This window comes from Rhea pennata, chromosome 32, assembly GCF_028389875.1.
Source record: "Rhea pennata isolate bPtePen1 chromosome 32, bPtePen1.pri, whole genome shotgun sequence".
NCBI lineage: Eukaryota > Metazoa > Chordata > Aves > Rheiformes > Rheidae > Rhea > Rhea pennata.
The window spans coordinates 327,335-348,034 of NC_084694.1; the positions used below are offsets into that span (position 1 = coordinate 327,335).

Below are 20,700 nucleotides of genomic sequence, written 5' to 3' on the forward strand. Positions count from 1 at the left end.
CCACGGGGACCCCCATGCTGTGTGAGTCCCTGAGCCGAGGGGACCCCCGAGCCAAGGGGACCCCCATGCCGCGCGGGTCCCTGTGACGATGGGACCCCCGAGCCGAGGGGACACCCGAGCCACGGGGACCCCCATGCCGTGCGAGTCCCTGAGCCGAGGGGACCCCCGAGCCGAGGGGACCCCCGTGCTGTGCGGGTCCTTGTGCCGATGGGACCCCTGAGCCGAGGGGACCCCCGAGCCGCGGGGACCCCCGTGCCGCGTGGGTCCCTGTGCCAATGGGACCCCCGAGCCGCGGGGACCCCTGTGCCGCGCGGGTCCCTGAGCCGAGGGGACCCCCGAGCCGAGGGGACCCCCGAGCCGAGGGGACCCCCGTGCCACGCGGGTCCCCGAGCCGAGGGGACCCCCGAGCCGAGGGGACCCCTGAGCCGAGGGGACCCCCGTGCCACGCGGGTCCCCGAGCCGAGGGGACCTTGGCGCGGAGGGGACCTGGGGGCAACCGCGTCCGCGCTGCAGCGGCTCTATGGCTTGTGCACGGTGATGCCGGGGAGGAGGGGGAGGCTGAGCACCGCGGGGGGGGGGCGGGACGAGGCCGGGTCGAGGCAGCCGCAGCCTCGGGGGGTGGCACCCTCCGTCCCCCCCACCCCACGGCACCGGCCCCCTCCCCAATGCCGCCGGGGGGGGGTGGCGGTGCAGCCCCGGCGCCCACGGGGCTGGCGTGCACCGTGGCCCCCCGGCACCGCACCGGCACCGGCCGGGGGGTGGGAGGGTGGGAAGGGGCAGGACCCGCTCCAGCCCCTGCCCCGGCCCCGGCGCGGGGCTGTCCGGCTCCGTCGGCGGGCTCACTTGCGCCGCGCCGAGGTGCTGGCGCGGCGGTCGCCCTCCCGCCGGGGGATGCCCTCGTCGGTGGAGGAGGTGGTGAGCAGGGCCTGGCTCCAGCGGGCGATGTCGGCGTGCTCCTGGGCGCAGGCGGCCAGCGCCCTCAGCCAGCTCCGCATGTCCTCCTGCGGGCGCCGGCACGGCCGTCAGCCCCGCCGGTGCCGCCGCCGCCGCGCGCCCCCGGCCCCCCGCCCCGTACCTCGTCCTTGGCCTGCAGCAGGAACTCGCTGCCGTCGCCGGTCCTGCGGGACGGAGCCCGGCGTCAGCGGCGCCGGCGGCCCGCGGCGCCCGGGGGCCACCCGCCCCGCGCCCTCCCCCGCCTCACCTCAGCTTGAAGACGTTCTTCTTCTTCTTGTAGTCGCTGGCCACCTCGCTGGTGGCGTTGTGGAGGTTGAGCAGGGGCTCGCCGCCGTGCGTGCTGCCCGACGCCTGCCCCTTGGCGTCCTTGTAGAAGCCCAGGTCGCCCTTGCTCAGCACACAGTAGAGGTTCACCCAGGACCTGCCAGACCCAGAAGCGGGGGGCTGCGGCACCCGGCGGGCGCCCGTCCAGCTCGCCGAGCCCGGGGCACCCTCCAGAGCCGGGTGCACCCGCTCTCTTGCATGGACCCCCAAGACCTGGTGTGCCCTCTCCATCCCATAGACCACCCAAGCCCGAGTCTACCCTCTCCAGTGCATGGACCTCCCACCTGCCCCTCCAAGCCCTGGTGCACCCTTTTCCTTGTGTGGACCGCCCCTCGAGTTCTGGTCTGCACTCGCCCTTGCATGGACCCCAGAGACCTTGTCCACCCTCTCCTTTGCACGGACACCTCCAAACCCAAGTGTGCCCTCTCCCTTGCATGGATGCCCAAGACCTCATGCATGGACACCTCCGAACCCAAATGCAACCTCTCCCTTACATGGATGCCCAAGACCTCATGCATGGACACCTCCAAACCCAAGTGTGCCCTCTCCCTTGCATGGATGCCCAAGACCTCATGCATGGACACCTCCGAACCCAAATGCACCCTCTCCCTTACATGGATGCCCAAGACCTCATGCATGGACACCTCCAAACCCAAGTGTGCCCTCTCCCTTGCATGGATGCCCAAGACCTCATGCATGGACACCTCCGAACCCAAATGCAACCTCTCCCTTACATGGATGCCCAAGACCTCATGCATGGACACCTCCAAACCCAAATGCACCCTACCCCTTACATGGATGCCCAAGACCTCATGCTCAGACACCTCTGAACCCAAATGCACCTGGCGCTGCCCTGACCGCCGCGGGGCCGCCTGCCCCCGCTCACCTGTTGGACGCCTTCTTGTTGGGCCCGTCAAGCTCGTGCTTGCGGAAGAGGAAGCCCTCGTGCTGCACAGTGTGGGTGGGCGGCGGCGGCGGCGGGGCGCTGCTCTGCGCCGGGGCTGACCGCGACCGCCGCGCCTCCCCTGGTGCCTGGCCAGGCTCCTTGGGCCGCGGGCGCCGCCGGGGCTTGGGCCGGTCGCGGGCGCGGGGCCGGTCAGGACGCGGCATCCTCTCGGGCAGCATGTCGATGCTGTTGGGCAGGCGGCCGGGGGATTCCCGTTCCCGGGGCTGGGGAGGGGGGGGTGGCGCCAGGTCGGGATGAGCACGGCTCTCCCAGCCAGCACTGGGAACGGCGCTGGGACAGTGTGGGACGTGTCCCTGGCCATCCGCCTCAGAGGGGCCATGGCGGGGACTCACCAGGGCCGGCACCGGGCTGGGGCCCGTTGACTCCTTCTCCTGGAGCTGCTCCACGATGTCGGCCAGCGTGGCCTTGCTGCCGGCAGAGACGGGGTGTCAGGGCGAGCCGGCCATCCTGGGGCCACTCTGGGCTCCGTGGTGGGGCAGCCAACCTGGCGCCTGGCCTGGATGGACCCTGCACCCACCCTGGATGGACCCTGCACCCATCCCAGATGGACCCTGCACCCATCCTGGATGGACCCTGCATTGATCCTGGCTGCATCCTGCATCCATCCTGGCTGGACCTGGCACCCTGTCCTGGACGGACCCTGCATCCATCCTGGATGGACCCTACGTCCGTCCTGGACAGACCCTGCACCCTCCTGGATGGACCCCGCATCCATCCTGGCTGGTCTGGCACGTTGTCCTGGGTCGATCCTGCACCCATCCCAGCCAGACCCAGTGGTCATCCTGGCCAAACCCAGAACCCATCCTGGCCAGACCCAGTGCCTATTCCAGCTGGTCCCAGCACCCATCCTGACGGACCCAGCGCCCGTTGCAGCTGGAGCCACCCCCTGCGCTGGCAGATCCCACCTCACCCGCTCGCCTTGCCGTCGTGGCGCGGCGCCTCCTGCTCGCTGGACTCCTGCCTCTCCAGCCGCCGCTCCCGCCGCTCCCGCCGCCTCTCCAGCAGCCCCTCGCCACGGCCCAGCCTGGCCTCCCCGGCCTCCGCCACCGCCACCTCCACCGCCGCCTCCTCCTTGGCCGGTGCCGGTGCTGGTGCCGGCGAGGCCGGCGCGGCAGCTGGAGGCTCGGGGGCAGCACCGCCATCCCCGGGCAGCGCCGGGGCCACGCGGTCCAGCCGGGGCTGCAGCCGCTCGGGCCGCAGCTCGTGGCGCACGTAGGCGACGCGGGGCTCGGGGCGGCCGTCCAGCCGGGCGCGCAGCAGGTCCGGCCGCTCAGCCCGCGGCTCGGGGCGCTCCGGCGGCGCCGGCCGTGGCAGCGGGGCCGCCCGCCAGCCCCCCTCCCCGGGGGGCTCCGCGAAGACCTTGCGGCCCAGGAGCGGCGTCGCCGGCTGCTTGCTCTGCTCCGCCTTCAGCTTCTCGATCTGCGGGAGCGAGGACCGGAGCGCCCGGATGAGCAGGGTGGGGGGACCACGGCCCAGGACGCCTGGGCCCCTCGGCATCCCGCGGATGTGCCGGGGCCCATACCGTGGTGAGGCGCCGCAGGGAGCTGAAGCGCTCCTCCCAGGCGGCAGCCGCCTTGCGGAAAGCCTCGTGCCGCCGGATGAGCTGCTCCACCTCGTCCACGCTGTTGCCCAGCTCCTGGCTCTTCAGCAGCGGCTCCTGGGCCGTGAGCCACGCATCGGCCACCACGGCCTCCTGGGCGAACTGGTGCACCTCCAGCACTGCGGAGACATGGTGCCCGCGGGGTGTCAGGGTCCCCCCATCCATGGGGACGCCAGGATGGGGACGTGTCCCGTGGACGGCACTGAACTGGGGCATCAAGGTCCCACCGTCTGCGGGGACCTCATGATGGGGACGTGTCCCATGGACAGCACCAAACCGGTGCATCAAGGTCCCCCCATCCATGGGGACACCAGGATGGGGACGTGTCCCATGGATGGCACCGAACTGGGGTGTCAGGGTCCCCCTGTCTGTGGGGACACCAGGATGGGGACACGTCTCCTGCGTCCCGCGGATGGTGCCAAAGCAGGACATCCACTGGCAGCCCTCCGGCAGTGTGAGGACACCGGGATGGGGACACGTCCCTGAGAGCATCTCCTCCCATGGACAGTGCTGGGTGTCCCAGCTCCTGCCCTGGCCCTCCTGGGTGTCCCCACTGCTGGCGCCACCGGACTCACTCTGCTGCAGCCATTCCCAGTGCTTGTCCCACTTCTCCGTCATCTCCTTCTTCTTCGCCACCAGCTTCTCCACGTGGGCTTTGATCTGTGGGCCGGAGGCAGGGGGGTGAGCGGGACCCCGCGTGCCGCCCCGGCCCCGGCCCGCTGCCAGCACCTCGTCTGCCGCGGGGCTCTTGGCGAGCACCAGGGTCTTGCCCAGCTCCAGGCAGGCGGCGATGCTCTTGCCCCGGGCTTCAATCTCGCTCTTGAGGCCTTGGTGGTAGTTCATGAGCACCTCCACGGAGGAGACGTCCCTGGGAGCGGGGAGGGAGGCTGTGAGGCCGCAGGGGCAGCCGCGGCGCCGGCTCCGGCCGCCCGGCTCTGCCCGGCTCCGCTCGCCCACCTGGGCTTCTCGCCGGTGCCGATCTGGCAGATGATGCCGTCCATCCAGGAGATGAGGTCACGCACGGTGCCGGCGAAGCGGATCTTGTCGGCGGCGGTGGCCACGTGGAGCCGGCACTCCTCGCAGGAGGCCAGCAGCTCCTTCCAGGCGCGCAGCACCTCCTGCTCCCGCGCGGCGATGGCCTCGGCGTTCTCCCCGGCGTACACCGTCCGCAGCTGCGCCGCCCCCTCCTGCAGCTGCCGCACCTGGGGGGCCGCCGGCGTCACCGCGAGCCCCTGCCGCCGCCCCCGCCGCCCCCGCCGCGCCGCTCACCTGCGTCACCAGCACCTCCACGTCGTGCTCGAAGGCGCCGAGCAGGCGCTGCAAGGTGCCGGCCGAGGTCTTGGCCTCGCGGGCCGCCAGCTCGGGCAGCCGCTGCCGCTTCTCCTCGATCTGCGACAGCACGTCCTTGCAGTCATTGAAGAACTTGTGCAGCTCGTGGGAGGCTGCCAGCATCTGGGCCCGCGTCTCCATCAGCTCCAGCAGGTCGGCCCAGGCCTCGTTCACGCCGTCCTTCCACTCGGCGATGGTGGCCGCGTCCGCGTGCCCGTAGTCGATCAGCTCGTCCACCATCTGGTTCACGGCCGAGATCCGCTCGTTCCCAATGCTGCCGGTCTCGCTGGCAAACTCCATGAACTTCTCCTGCAGCAGCTGCGGTGGGCAGGCAATGGGTGAGCACGGCATGGACGGGCGGACAGGCAAGCAGATGGACGGATGGATGGATGGGCATGGGTGGGCACGGGCGGCACCAGGAGCCCGTGGCAGGGCCCAGGGCGCAGCGCCGGGCAGAGGCAGGTCCTGCAGCATGGTGCAGGACACGCACGGTGCCCAGAGCACGTTGCACAGAGCAGTGACGGTGCCTGGAGCTCACAGCACCGTGCATGGGCAGCACCCGGAGCCCACGGCACGGCATGGAGCAGGGACCATGCGCAGAGCTCATGGCGTGGGGTGCAGACCGTGCCCAGAGCCCACGGCACGGCATGGAGCAGGGACCATGCGCAGAGCTCATGGCGTGGGGTGCAGACCGTGCCCAGAGCCCATGGCAGGGCATGGAGCAGGGACCGTGTGCAGAGCCCACGGCGTGGGGTGCAGACCGTGCCCAGAGCCTACGGCAGGGCATGGAGCAGGGACCGTGTGCAGAGCCCACGGCGTGGGGTGCAGACCGTGCCCAGAGCCCACGGCACGGCATGGAGCAGGGACCGTGCCCAGAGCCCATGGCGTGGGGTGCAGACCGTGCCCAGAGCCCACGGCACGGCATGGAGCAGGGACCGTGCCCAGAGCTCATGGCGTGGGGTGCAGACCGTGCCCAGAGCCCACAGCAGGGCATGGAGCAGGGACCGTGCCCAGAGCTCATGGCGTGGGGTGCAGACCGTGCCCAGAGCCCACGGCAGGGCATGGAGCAGGGACCGTGCCCAGAGCTCATGGCGTGGGGTGCAGACCGTGCCCAGAGCCCACGGCAGGGCATGGAGCAGGGACCATGCGCAGAGCTCATGGCGTGGGGTGCAGACCGTGCCCAGAGCCCACGGCATGGCATGGAGCAGGGACCGTGTGCAGAGCCCACGGCGTGGGGTGCAGACCGTGCCCAGAGCCCACGGCAGGGCATGGAGCAGGGACCGTGCCCAGAGCCCACGGCGCGGGGTGCAGACCGTGCCCAGAGCCTACAGCGTTGGGTGCAGACCGTGCCCAGTGCCCGTGGTGGGGCACGGAGCAGGGACCATGCCCGGGGCCCACAGCATGGGGTGCAGACCGTGCCCAGCACCCACGGCGCAGGGCGCAGACCGTGCCGTGGCGCTGCCCTGCCCCGGCAGCCCCGGCGGCCGCCCGCTCACCGTGACGTGCTCGAAGTCCTGCCCCAGCTCCGGGGAGCCGGCCACCACCTCCTTCTCGGCGATCCAGTGCTCCAGCTCGTCCACCTCGCGGCTGAGCTGGTAGAGCCAGTACTGCTGCTCCAGCTTGGCCTTGCGCTCCTCCACCAGGTCCTTCAGAGACACGTACAGCCGGTCAACCTGCGACTGCCGCCTGCTGACCTGTTCGCTGGGCAAGGACACAGCGCCCGGTGAGCGCGCGGGGGTCCCGGCACCGGGCCCGGGGGGCGGGGGGCGGCCGCCCACCTCTCGGGGTGCCCCAGCTCCAGCAGCGCCCGGCACTGCCGGGACAGCTGGGCGATGGTCTCCTCGTAGTTCTCCACCGTCTGCTCCGTCATCAGGTGCTTCTTGAGGAGCTGCAGGGTGCTCTGCTCGTCCTGGGGGCAGAGCGGGGTGAGGCGCCGCGGGGCCGGGGCCGCCCCGGCCGCCCCCCGCGGCCGCCCCGCACCTTCCCCTTCTCCTCGCTCATCAGCAGCAGCTCCTGCTCGCCCAGCCACGACTCCACCTCGGCCACGTCGAAGTAGTACTGCTCCAGGCGGTACGCGGCGTCCAGCGCCTGCTGCCGCCGCTCCGCCTGCTCCTGCAGCTGGGCCCAGGCGGCGGCCAGGCGCTCGCGCAGCCGCCGCGCCGCCTCCGCCTCGGGGCTCTTGAGGGCAGCCAGGGCGCCCGCCCGCTCCAGCACCTCGTCCACGCGGGGCCGGTGCACCTGCAGCTCCCGGCGCAGTGCCTGGCGCCCCGGCAGGCGGGTGAGCCCGGCGCCGGGACTCCCCAACGCCCCTCGCCCCCGGCGGGACCCCGGCACCCACCCCGCGGCCCACCTGGTTCTTCTTCATGAACTGCTGCACCGTCTGCAGGTTGCTCCCGTGCTCCTGCAGGGAGGCCAGGGGCAGCCGGTCCTGGACCCAGATCTGGGGGCAGAGTGGGGCGGTGATGTGGGACAGGATGGGGCAGGATGGGATAGGATGGGACAGGACAGGAATGGATGGGACGAGGCAGGAATGGGATGGGATGGGATGGGATGGATGGGATGGGAACAGTTAGAATGGGATGGAATAAGATGGGACGTGATAGGATGAGATGGGACATGATGGGATGAAATGACATGGGTTGGGACAGGACAGGACAGGACAAGGTGGGACAAGAAGGCATAGGATAGAATGGCACATGATGGGATGTGACAAGACAAGATGGGACAGGACGGGATGAGAGGAGATGGGATGGGATGGGACAGGATGGGATGGGATGGGACATGACGGGATGGGACAGGATGGGATGGGATGGGACATGAGGAGATAAGATGGGATGGGATGGAAGGGGATGGGACAGGACGGCGCACGGTGCCTTCCCCGCTGCCGGCCCCACTCACCAGCTCGTCCTCCAGGTCGTGGCTGACTTGGTGCACCTCCTTGGAGGCCAGCAGGATCCGCCGCCGCTCCTTGAGCGGCTCGATGAGGCGGACGATGCGGGTGCCCACGGCGCTCTGCTTCTCGTCCACCTCCTCCTTGCCGGCGGCCTCGCGGGGCAGCGCGGCCGCCTGCGCCTGCAGCTCGCCCACCTCCTTGTACCACTCCTCCACCTGCGACTCCATGCTCTGCGGGCGCGGGGGGCTCAGCGCGGGACCCCGGCACGGCCGCGCCGCCCCCCGCCGGGCCCGCTCCCTGCAGAGGTGCCCGCGAGCGGCCGAGCTGCTGGCGGGGACGGAGCTGGGGGCTCTGCCATCACGGAGGGCACGAAGAGCAGGAGCACCGGGACCCGCCGGCAGCTCCCCGGAGCCCAGAGCAGAGAGAGGCCGAGGAGGGCAGGAAGGAGGGATGCGAAGGGAGGCGCGAGGGACAGACCCGGGCGATGCGAACCGGGCTAGGCTGGAGGGGGGAGCGGGCTACTCCGATCCAGCGCCTGCTGCTGGGGAGGCAGAGCGGAGAGGCCAGCAGGGAAGGGGCCGCCAGCCCTGCCCTCCCGCGCCCCACAGGGCTGAGACCCTGCGCTCTTGCGATGCGCAGCCCGGAGGAGCCGGACACGCTGGTGCCCCAGGGCTGCCCTGGCGCCTCCTCCGGCATCGTGGGGCAAGGAGAGACCCCGGAGCCTGGCTGGGAGCAGGCCCGGGTCAGTGCTCCGGAGCACCTGGCTCTCCCCCCACGCGGTGCCGGCAGCTCCGGTTCTCTCCGCGCAGGCTCTGAGATGACTCAGCACGGAGCCGCGACTGCAGTGATGCTGAGCCACGGCTGGAAGTGATGCTGAGCCGCGGCTGCAGCAATGCCAACCCGTGGCTGCAGCAATGCCAGCCCGTGGCTGCAGTGATGCTGAGCCACTGCTGCAGCGATGCTGATCCACGGGTGCAAGCAATGCCAAACTGTGGCTGCAGTGATGCCAACACGTGGGTGCAAGCAATGCCGAACAGGAGCCCCCAGTGCCCACGGCCTGCCCGAGGTCAGGGGGACCCATGCGTCCGGCTCCCCCCAGTCCTACCTGCAGCTTCTTCAGCTGGTTGCTGACGCTGGCCAGGTCAGGCCCGGTGCCCACTGCTTGCAGCTGGTCCTCCAGGTGCAGCAGGCGCTTGTCCAGCTCCACATAGCTCTGCACCAGCTGGTCAGCCCTGTTGGCCTCAAAGAGCTGCCGTGCCCGGGCCTGGGTCGTGCTCTCCAGCTCCAGCCAGCACTGCCGGATCTCGTTCAGCTTCTTCTGCACGGAGCCGGCCAGCTCCGGCTTGTCCTGCATCAGCTGCTGCCCCTCCTGTGGGGAGAGGTGATGAGGGCTAGGGACGCCAGGGGGACGAGGTGGCGGAGCCACTTGTCCAACCCCATGGGCATGATACCCAGGCTTGCAAAAGTGCAGCAGGGTCTATGGGGCAAAGCAGCTGCATCCCCCTGCCCTCAGCTCCTTCCTGGGGCTGGTGCTGGCTCTGAGCTGCCCCAGGGGGCTCTTGCAGCCTCCCAGGGCCCGAGCCTGTGCAAAGGTGGGGGAAGGGTTCTGGTGGGGCAGCAGCGATGCCACGAGAGCAGAAGAGTTAAAACCTGCAAGGGCTGCAAAGTGGCAGCAGTGCAGAGATGCACCGAGGGGGATGCACGCTGGTGCATGCACTGCTGCGGAGGGGCAACAGGGGAGCTTGGACATGCAGCTCCTGGGGCATCTCCAGGCCAGGGACGTGAGGGGGTAATGGCATGCACGGTGGGTCAGGAGGTGGGTGCACGCCTCCCCGGTGAGGAGCTGCATTTGCTGGGATGCAACAGTCTCGCCAAGTAGCTAGACCCCGTTCTGCAATGCCCCCAGCCCCAGCTCACGAGCATCGTCGGTCCGGCAGTGCCCGGCCACCCCACGCCAGGTCTCCCTGGAGCTGCGGGCTGGCGCGGCCGGCTCCCTCCTGGAGCAGCAGCAGCTATTTTGGGCTCCGCTCACCCATGCGAGAGCAAACATGCTGCCGGAGCCGCACACGCGCAGATTGGCTGCGGGCGCCAGAACATGCCTGCTGCATGCAGCTGGCACGCGTGTGTGTGGGGGGGTGACATGTGCCACGCATGACGGGGCACCAGCATTGCACATTGGGGACTGGGGCATTTTGGATCACCGGGGGTGGAGGCTCCCAACCTACCACCCTGGAGGGGAAAAGCCTGCGCTGGTGCAGCAGGGGTGCACGCCAGCCCGCCTGCGCTGACCCTGCCCTCCGCACGCAGGGATGTCAAAGTCACCTGCAGAAATGCAGGATCCACTGCAAAACGCATGGGGTTGCATCCTGCCGGTCCCGGTGGTGCCAGTGCCAGCTGCCCCCATGCAGCCCTGGTGCCCAGCGCGGTGCTTGGCACCCCCAGACCCCGATAGCCCCAGTCCCCACCGCGGTTCCTGGTGCCCCCGGATCCCCATAGCCCCAGCCCCTGCTGCGGTGCCCGGCGCCCCCAGACCCCGGCCCAGACCCCTGCAGCCCCGGGCCCCACCGCGGTGCCCGGCGCCCCCAGACCCCGGCCCGGACCCCCGCAGCTCGGGCTCCCCCGCGGGGCCGGAGCCAGCGCCGTGCACCGCGGCGGGGCCCCGGCATGCGGGAGCGCAGCCACCCGGCGAGCAAACGGTTAAGGCGGCGGCTGCCTGCCTGCCGCCGCATCCCCCCGCGACCCCCCTTTACCTTCTCGATCTTCTCCAGCCACTCTTTATTCTGCGCCAGCTCGGCCATGAACGCCTGGTGCTTGAGCCAGCGCTGGTGCGGCCGCTGGCCCGGGTCTCGGGACGCGTCCCGCGCCATCAGCACCTTCTCGCCGATCCAGCCATCCAGCTGCGGGGCGCGGAGCGGCGCTCAGCCCCCTGCGCGGGGCGGCCGCGGCCCGGCGCCCACCCCCGTGGCACCGCGGCGGCGGCGGCGGGGCTGCGGCAGCCCTTGCGGCAGCGGCGGCGGGCGGCAGCGCGGAGGCCGGAGCCGGCGCCCGCCGCTGCGCCGGCGCCGGGGACGCGCAGCCCTTGGCAGCCGCCGGCCGCGGCCGCCCGGTGCCGCAGCGGGCCGCGCCGCGCCGTGCCGCGCCGGGCCGGGCCGGGGCAGCGGCGCTGCGGCAGGCGGGGAGGGCGCCGGCCCTGTGCGGGGTCCCCTCAGGCCGCTGCCGGGCGCCCGAGGAGGGTGCGGGGCGCCCCCGGGGCCCGGCCCGGGGATGCGCCCCCCATCCTGGCTGAGCCCCGAGGGCTGCCCCACCCCTACCCCCGCGCAGACCCCCCCCCCCAGGATGCTCTCCGCATCCCAAAATGGACCGGAGGTGCCAGACCCCTGGGCTGCCCTACATGGGGCAACGGAGGGGGGCAAATGGCAGCTGAAGGGCATCCGAGGAGGGTGTGGGGCACCCCCCGGGGTCCGGCCCAGGGATATGCCCCCCACCCTGGCTGAGCACCAAGTGCTGCCCCCTCCACCCCGTGCAGAGCCCCCCTCCCCTGAGGACGCTCTGCACACGCCAAAATGGACCGCAGGTGCCAGATCCTGGGGCTGCCCCACATCGGGTGATGGAGGGGGGCAAACAGCAGCCGAAGGGCATCCAAGGAGGGTGTGGGGCACCCCCCAGTCCTCGGGGCTGTGCCAGGTAGTGCTGCGCCCCCGAGCTGAGCCCCAAGCCCTGCTCCCCGACAGAACCTCCCTGAGATGCTCCCTGCACCCCCGAGCAGAGTGCTGGACCCCGGAGCTACCCCATGTGGGATAACACAGGGGGCAAACAGCAACTGAAGGGTGTCCAAGGAGGGTGCAGGGGCACCCTCAGACCCCAGGGACGCTCTGGGTAGCGTGGCCCCTCCGCGCCCTGCTCCCCAGGCTGCTCTCTGCACCCCAAAATGGGCGGGAGCTGCCTGACTTGGGGCTGCCGAGGGCAAACGGCAGCGAGGGCCCCAGGTCGAGTGGGGCTGCATTTCTGGCCCCAGCACCCACATGGGTCCGGGGGGCAAATGCCCAGGGCTGGGGGCCTGGCTGGGGGAGGCGATCCTCCCTGCGCCCACTGCACGCCTTGCACGTGCGTCGCCGAGCCCCACCGGTTACCCCAGCGGTGCTGGGTGCTCCCTCCCATCCCACCACCCCACAGCGGGGCTGCAGCCACCCCCCTCACCGCAGTCATGCTGGGGGGCCCCGGGAGGGTGTGGGGCTGGGGCTGGGCTGTACCTCGTGGCAGCTCTGCAGAAACTGCTGCAGCTCCAGGTGGTCGTTGAGCCGTTGCATCCACTCCTGAGCCAGCTGGTAGTTGTGGTGGCTCCTGCGGGAAGCGGAGAGCCCGGCTCAGCGCCCGGCTGTCCAGCCGCTGGCCGGGGCGCCCCACGGGGAGCAGGTGCTGCGGGAGCTGCCCGGCCGGCCGGAGCACGTGAGAGCACGGCCAAGGCAGGGCACGCCACTGCCCCAAGCACTTTCCTGCTGCTCTGCGGTGTTTTTGCCAGTGCTCTGCGAGGCTTTGGCCGAGCTAAGGCCAGCAGTGGCTCCAGGACCAGCCCGGCTGGGAGCCAGCGGCTCCCAGGGGATGTGGCGGGAGGACTCACATGGCTTTCACGGCACTTTGGGGTTTCCAGCCCCCCTTGGCGCCTGGTTGTCTGAGATCCCCCCAGGAAAGCCACGGGCGGGATCTCAGGCAAGTGGAGAAGCACCAGGGAGCATTTCCCCCTGACCCTCCGAGCCCTGGCTGGACGCAGCGGAGAAATCACCTGGACTTTCACCAGCGCGAGCGGCCCAGGAGCTCCTGCGAGCTGCGAGCCGGGGGGTAACAGCGAAACACCTTCCGCGACCCAGGCGGAAAGCAGCCGGCTTCTCCGAGCACCCCCGATCCGCCAGGGCTGGCGGCTGCCCGACGGCGATTCACTGCCGGGAGGGATTGGGGCAGGGGGACCTCGGGAAGCAGAGACGCGTGGGCACGGGGCAGGGAGCGCGGCTCTGGCTGGTCCCGACGCAGCGGAGAGGCTCCGGCTCTGGCTAGCAGCCTCCGCCCGCAGCCCCTGGACGCTCTGCTCCCATTTCTCATCCCAGCACAGGAGGAGACCACAAAGCTGCGTGTCCCCGGGACACGTCGGGCTCCATCCTCCTCCCGGAGCCGGGGCGGCCGCGGAGCATCCCGGTCACCACAGGGGTGGATGTGGAGTAGGACCCACCGGGGACAGGGGCAGGGCAGGAGCGCGGCCACCGCGGGCCCGGCACCTACTTGGCGCGGAGGGCCTCCATCCTCTCAGCCACCTGGTCGCTGTAGAGGTTGCCCTGCCGCTGCAGGCTCTCGCCAGCTTGCAGTGCCAGCTGGATCTTCTGCAGGTTGAGGTCCATGGTGGTGGTGAAGTCCTTGTGCTTCTTGATGGCATTGCCCACCGCTTCCACGGTGTCCGGGAGCTCAGCGTGGGCCAGGGTGGACTCCTGGAGGGTGAGGGATGGAGCCCAGGCTGGGAGAGGCTTGGGGGGCCCTGGGAGTCCCAGCAGGGGCCCAACACATGTGCATCTGTCCCCGAATGCCACCTGCACCCAGCACAGGGGACTGCAATTTGCAAAGCCCCTGGAGCTGTGGCAGGGAGGGTGGGACGCTGCCGCCTCGGAGACGTGGGGCCGGAGGGGGACACCTGGGACATGTGTGCGGCAGTGCCGTGCCGGGGCCGGCGTTACCTGGTTGTACAGGAAGGCCTCGCATTGCTTGACGTCCCTGAGGAAGAGGTGGAAGACGTGCGACTGGACCAGCACCTCCCGGCGTGTCTCCCACGTCTGCAGCAGCTTGTTCCAGCCGGCGTCCAGCTTCTGCAGCCACTGCTGGAGCGAGAGGTAGGGGATCTCTGTCTCCTCCAGCGCCAGCAGGTCGCTGACCGCCTGGATCTTGGTGTAGTCCTCCTCGTAGCCGTTGATCTCCTCCTTGAGGGCTGCGTGCTGGCTCAGCAGCCGCTCGGCGTCGGCCAAGCTGCTGGGCACCTCCTCGGCAGCCACGGCCGCCTGCGTCTTCACCAGCCAGGTGAGGAAGTTGTCCAGGTCCTGGATGAACTGCTGCAAGTGGCCGGCCACGGTGAGCGAGTCCTCGCAGCCCTGCAGCACCTGCTTCAGCGCCTCCCACTCCTCGCTGATCTGCTCGAAGGGCAGCAGGATCTCCAGGGCCCGCGCCGGGTGAGCGGCCGCCAGCGCTTCGCCCTCCTGCTGCAGCTCCACCAGCCGCGGCTCCAGCACCACCAGGGCCGCCTCCATGGTGGAGAGGCGCCGCTGCAAGGCCAGCACACCGCCCAGGTCGCTGCCGCCCGACTGCGTTGCCTCGATGGCTTTCCGCTTTTCCCGCACTTGCGCCTTGATCTCGCCGCACTCCAGCAGGTAGTTCTGGATCTTGAGGATGGCGCCCAGCTGCTCCTTCTTGTGCTCCACCAGCTCCACCACCCGATTCCACCTGGGGATGGACAGGGACGGCGCTGGGACGTGCCCGTGTGGCTCCCCACACCAGGAATGGGGTCCGGCTCAGACGCGGCCACCCTCGGCCCCTCGCACCCGCGGGGACATCCTGCGTGGTTCCCGACAGCTGGGATGGGCGGTACCTGCTGTTGAGATGGTCCTGGCAGGAGCGGACCTCGTCCGCGCTGGGGTGGCCCCCATCCACCAGCTGCTGCACCACTTGGTTCACATCCAGGATCCGGCCCATGACGCTGTTCATCTCCTGGTCCAGGCTCTCGAACCTGCGCCCAGTGGGGAGGGCATGTAAGGTGCCTGCGGGGCGGCCGGGGGGTGCCCAAGGTGGTGTGGGACCCCGGCGTCTGGCCCTGTCGCCCTCCCCGCACCTGTGCTGCACCACCTCGACGTCGTCCAGCTCCTCCGGCACCTCCATCTTCTCCAGCCACTGCTCCTTCTCGTCAATCCAGACCTCGCAGGCGTGCACCTCGCTGAACATGCGGTAGACGGCCAGGGCGTCCTGCAGCCACTGCTGCCGCAGCACGGCCACCTCGGCCACCTCCCCGTAGAGCTGCTCCACCTCCACGATGCGGATCTGCACGTCGACGCCCTGCTGGTGCTCGGGCGCCAGCAGCGCCAGCTGCTTGCGGAGGGCCAGCACGGCTGCCCGGTGCTTCTCCACCTCCTCCACCACAGCCCGGTGCTTGCGCAGCAGCGCCTGGGTGGAGTAGTCGTCGTGGCCGAAGTCATCGCTGGACACAATGCGGTAGGTGTCCTGCAGCCAGGCCACCAGGTCGTCCGTCTCGGCGCTGAACTGGAAGAAGTTCAGGGCCTCCTGTAGCCGCTGCTGGTGCAGCCCTGTCACCTCCTCCAGCTTCTTCCAACGCAGGCGCACTTCCCGGATCTTCTCCTGGATCCCGCTGGGGCTGAAGCACTTCTTGGCCAGGATCTGCTCCCCTCGCTTCATGGTCTGGTGCAGCAGCGCCCGCCGGCTGCCCAGCTCGCCCAGCATCGTCTTGTGTTTGCTGGTCAGCGTCAGCACGCTGCTCAGGTCCCGGCCGCACGTCTTGGCGGCCAGGATCTGCTCCTTCTCACGGATCCACGCCTCGGCCTCCTCCATCTCCTGGAAGAAGGCCCAGAGCTGGCGGGAGTCCTCCAGCTCCTTGCGCCTCTTGCCCGCCAGCTCCCCCAGCTCCTCCAGGCATGTCTGGACATGGTTCACCCGGTTGCAGATGATCTGGGGGTCGCAGGGCTGGTAGCCTGGACCAGGGGAATCAGCTCTTAGCAGGGAGGGTCTGCAGGGCCCCAAAGCCCCCTTTGACCCCTCCTGTGCCCCCCAGCCACACCAGGGCCCATGTGCCCAGCTGGCCCCTGGCCGCGGAGCCCCATGTTACCCTCCAGCTCTGAGAACTTGAGGGCAGCGGTGTTGAGCGCCTGCACCCGCTCAGTCTGTGCAGAGATGTCGGCCTCCAGCAGCCCGTGCTTCTGCAGCAGGTCCTCCACCTCCAGCAGGTGCTTCCCAAAATCCTTGGAGACCAGCAGCACCTGGGGAAGGGGGACGAGGCAGCAGAGTCCAGAGCTGCCCGGTGCTGCCAGAGACCCCCCCCCCATCCTCTCGGTGGGACTTTGTGTGCCCTGGCCCTACCTGCATCTCCTCCATCCAGTCTATCATGTAGACCATCTCCTGGAAGATCTTCTGGAGGGCCAGGTTCTGCTCGAGGCGAGCCCGGCGGGCACAAACCAGCTCGGTCAGCAACCCCCACTGCCGCAGGATATTGTCCTTCTGGGCACTGATGCGCTTGGTGTCATAGTAGCCCTCAGACTCCATCTCCAGGGCCAGCTCCACCACCACCTGGATGCGCTCCTGATAGGAGGAGATGTCAGCCTCGATGGCTTCGTGCTTCTTCATGGCAGCCTCCACTGCTGGCAGGTCATAACCAAAGTTGTCCTGGGGACAGAGGAGGTGGCAGTGTCAGGTAGGGTGGACAGAGGTGGGAACCCAGGAGTCCTGAACCCTAGGAAGGTCCCATCACCCTCCCTGAGCCAAGGAGGGGACTCGGGCATCCTGGCCTGGGGTGAGAGCCCACCAAGGCCCCAGTCCACCTGTGACACCAGGCGCTGGTTCTCATTCAGCCACGTCTCTCTCATCGCGGCCTTGTGGTCGAAGCGCTGGGCCAGGAGCTCCAGCTTCTCCTGCCGGATGAGCTCGTTGCGCAGGGACACTTCCCGCTCGTGCTCAGCCTTCTCCAGGCAGGTCCAGGCCTGTGGGGCAAGAGCCAGGCTTGGAGAGGGGCCCCCAGCCATGCAGGTCCTCCATCCCATCCCGTTGAGGCCCAACCAGCTCGTTTCACCACAGCATCCCCAAGGTGGTGAGGGACGCAGAGGCTCATCCCAGCCTTTCGGGAGACACCTGGTCCCACTCCCAGCGGCACCTTGTTGATGTCAGAGATGCTCTTCCCCTCGCTGGGCATGTAGAGCTTGCGGTTGTTGGCCCGCAGCTTGCTCTGGATGGTGAAGAGCAGCACCTCCAGGTTCCCCTTCTCCTGGAACCTGTGGGACCAAAGCCCTCAGTCGGCGCTTGGGAGGCGCTGGGGCCATGCCATGCAATGCGCTCCATGCCGGCCGTGCCCGCTCACTTGACAGGTTTCTCCAGGGTGCAGAAGGCGGTGAAGGCTTGGAGCTGCTGCTGGACCCCGGCCAGGGAGTTGGCGAACTTCTGGTTGCTGATGATGGTGATGGTGTGCTGGATCCACGCAAGCAGCTCGGCCGCCAGCGCCTCATAACGCTCGATGATGGCTTCGATCTCCATGGCCTGGTCCAGCACCTGAGGGTGTGAGTGCGGCTCAGGGGGGCAGCCCCCACCCTGAGAGACTGTGCATGGCTCACGGGTGCAGCCCACAGCCCCCCAAGGGACCCTGCACGGTCCAGGGGTGCAGCCCACAGCCCCCCAAGGGACTATGCATGGCTCAGGGGTGCATCTCACATCCCAGAAAGACCATGCATGGCCCAGAGGTGCAGCCCATGGCCACCCAGCAAGCCCCCCACACTTGGGGGGAGCAGGGCAGGGGCTGGGCTCTGCACCGCAGCCCTTCCAGAGGCCGGTGAGGGGTGGAGGGGGGTTGCGGCACCCAGGGCCACTGCAGCCCCCGGGGCCAGACGAAGGGGCCAGCGCTCACCCACCTTCCCAATGCGCTTCCCCTCCACAGCCAGTGCCTTCATCTTGGAGAAGTAGTGGTAGAAGGACACCACGTAGGTGATGATGGACTTCTCATCGGGGTCCTCCATGTTCACATCTGCCGGGCAGCAAATCTTCAGATCCTGAGCACCCACCTCTGGCTGGGCCCCCTAAGCAACCCAAAATCCCCCCTTCCCACCAGCCCGGGGGTGGCACCGCTCGGGGCCAGCACGAGCGGCCGCAGCCCACCGCAGAGCCCAGCAAGCCCCCAAAGCCGTGGACAGGGACAGCGGCTCCTGGAGAGCTGAAAGCCCCTCGCCCCGGAGCAGGGCAGCAGCGGGCCCCAGCCGGCTTCGGAAAACCGCAAGGGCGCTTGCGGCTGCAAAATGCACTGCCGGGGGCTCGGGGGCTGCGGGGGAATTTCCCCTCCCGGGGGCCCAGACATTTCCTGAGGCAAAAGCTCCAGTTGGGGCGAGTGATGGGGCCAGGCGGTGGGATGAGTTCAACGAGCGTGGCGCAGGGGCCCTGGCGTCCGGGCGCAAAGACTCCCCGCCGTGTCCCTACCCTCGGGGTCCAGCAGCTTGCTGAGCCCCAGGTGCTGCTCGGCCGTGTTGAAGGCTTGCTGCAGGTTGTAGGTGGCATTGGACTTGGTCAGCTTGTGGAAGTCGATGAGGTCTGGCCTGCAAGCGGGACACAGCAGCGCCTGACGGGCGTCTCCAGCACCGGGCCTGGGACCTTGGCCCCCTCTGACCCAGTGAGGCTAGGGAGGGACCCAGGCGTCCGGGCGACCCCCTGCATCCTGCCTCCCCCTGTGCGCCATGCCGGACCTGTGCTTGTGGATGAGCGCGTTGAAGGCCAGCCCGTCCCTCCAGCTGGTGGTGAAGTTTTGGATGTTCACCTCCGGGTACCTGCGGGGAGATGGGGGTTACCGTGGGGGCCGGCTCCCGCGGCCGAGGAACGCCGAAATGGGGCCGGCCGCCCCGGCACGTGGGGCCAGCGCCACCGGCACCGGCGCCCTGCTCACCCTGCCGTCTTCATCTGGCACCAGAGCAGCAGCGCGTCCTTGGCCGAGCGCGTCTCCCGGTTGTCCTCGGTCTTGATCTTGATCACCTGGATCTGGGGAAAGCGGAGAGGCACTGCCGCACGGCGGTCCCAGCGGGGGCCCGGCCCCGGCGCCGCCTCCCGCCGGCGCCGCTACCTGAAAGCGGAGGATGATGGTCCAGATGAGGCCGAGGGTGAGGCGGTGGTTGCCGTCCACGATGTCGTGGGAGCCCACGTTCTCCAGGTGCACCCGCTGCTCCTTGAGGAACTGCAGCGCCTTGTCCACGTTCTCCAAGGAGTGGATCCGCATCCGGCCCCGCGTCGGCTTGGGCTGCCGGCGACACCGGGAAGCAGCGGCGCTGCGGCCCCGACACCCCTGCAAGCCCTCGTGGTGCGCGAGGAGGCAGGAGACCCCGGTGCCCGCCAACCCCTCTCCGCCCGGAGCATCCCGGCTCCCTCGGGGCCGGCGCGAGGATCCCGGGCCGGAGGCGGGCGGCAGCACTCGCCGCCCCCTCGGCGCGGTGCGGCGGGGCGGCCCTTACCAGCTGCTCCCCGGAGAGCACCTCCAGGAGCCGGGTGAGCACGTAGCCGTCGCGCAGGTCCGCGTAGAGGTCGGTGATGCGGCAGGACACGCGGGCCAGGTGCGAGTTCACCCACTTGGTGAAGGTTTTCTTCTGCACGGCGTCCCGCTCATCTGCGGGGCAAGGCAGCTGGCTCAGCCCCGGCCCCGGGGTTGGGATGGGGCCCAGGAGTCCGGGCTCCCGGCTCCCCACCTCGCTCTGCCCCATGAGCCTCCCTCCGGGCTGGGGGCTGGTGAAGGCAGATGGAGCTGGACCTACCGGCCAGGGCTTTGATGCGGGAGCACTCGAAGAGCTTGGCGGTGGCGGCAGCATCGTCCCAGCCCCGGGGGTCGGGGCTCTCCCAGGTGCTGTTGTTGTTCTGCTGCTGCACGTCCATGTTGTCCAGCTCGGCTGCCACGGCCGCCATCGGGAGGACGCGGGCTGAGGGGACAGCAGCCGTCGGCACCGCGCCGCCGGGCACGGCGAGGGCACAGGCAACGCCGGAGACAAAGAGGCGCAACCTGACCTGCGCCGAGATGCCACCGCGCACCGAGGGGCCTCGCTGGGGGTGCAGGTGCCCAGCTCCAAAACACCCTCCAGCACCTTGGTCCCCCCCACCTCCGGCAGGAGAAAGTTGAGAGTTTTGCGAGCGGGTGTTTGCACGGACCGGGGCAAGGTGCATGTTCAGTCCCAGGCTTTGCATGCATGAGAGGCTCGGGTTGCACTTGCTCCCAGGACGATAGCTCAGGCTTTTCCAAACCATTCCAGCAGGTAAGCGAGGTTGCGTGTGAGCTGGAGCATGCACATACATGTGCAAATGCACACTCCTGTGCAGGGAGGACCTGGGCTCTCTGGAGCCGCTCGCTCACTTTTCCAATCCCCAGCACCCCGTCCATAGAGCTGCAAGGCTCCAGCACGGCTCAGCCACGATGTCCCCCGGGGACCACCAGCCCCGTAGCAGCGATCCCAGCCGGCCACGGCCATGGGAACCGTTTGGCTCATGCTGCAAGGCTGGGAGCCGGGATGCTCCTGCCCCACAGAGTGATGCTCATAGCATAGACCCACTCCCATCATCCCGAGCTGGATCCAGTCTGCTCAACCCAGTCTCCATACTGGGGAGAAAAGCATCTTTCGCAATGGGCTGCATCAGTGCAAAGAGACACAGGTGCAGCCTGCGGCTGGTGCAGCGACAGCCCCTCTGGCTGCAAGGACATGCCAGGGCTGCAGGCTCCGGGTCAGCACACATGGCTGCGGGGCCAAATGCAGGTTGCACGACAGCACGTTGGTGACAGCTGAGGCTGCAGAGGACTTGAGGTGCCCCGACTCCGAGTGCAGTGGAGGGCTGGGAGGAGCTGCCCCCATGGACACCCCATAGGGAGAGAGCCCA

At 69.5% G+C, this 20,700-nt stretch overlaps 1 protein-coding gene across 1 annotated transcript; it reads right to left on the minus strand.

The window, feature by feature from the left end:
• Window positions 1-774: 774 nt before the first annotated feature.
• SPTBN4 (spectrin beta, non-erythrocytic 4) lies at window positions 775-19,740 on the minus strand. Its single transcript, XM_062598181.1, has 35 exons — window positions 19,593-19,740; window positions 19,296-19,447; window positions 18,911-19,084; window positions 18,737-18,828; window positions 18,540-18,620; window positions 18,277-18,392; window positions 17,718-17,830; window positions 17,174-17,361; window positions 16,970-17,087; window positions 16,641-16,799; window positions 16,183-16,485; window positions 15,932-16,082; window positions 14,927-15,797; window positions 14,687-14,824; window positions 13,785-14,541; window positions 13,339-13,541; window positions 12,318-12,408; window positions 10,818-10,964; window positions 9,173-9,436; window positions 8,073-8,297; window positions 7,525-7,614; window positions 7,155-7,433; window positions 6,953-7,083; window positions 6,671-6,875; window positions 5,115-5,492; window positions 4,803-5,047; window positions 4,575-4,713; window positions 4,421-4,505; window positions 3,768-3,964; window positions 3,156-3,664; window positions 2,578-2,653; window positions 2,165-2,448; window positions 1,202-1,375; window positions 1,076-1,118; window positions 775-1,001 (listed from the first exon to the last, which is right to left on the minus strand). Exons 1-35 carry the CDS (start codon window positions 19,738-19,740, stop codon window positions 840-842), a joined length of 7,488 nt encoding a protein of 2,495 aa, XP_062454165.1. The 3' UTR covers window positions 775-839.
• Window positions 19,741-20,700: the final 960 nt, after the last annotated feature.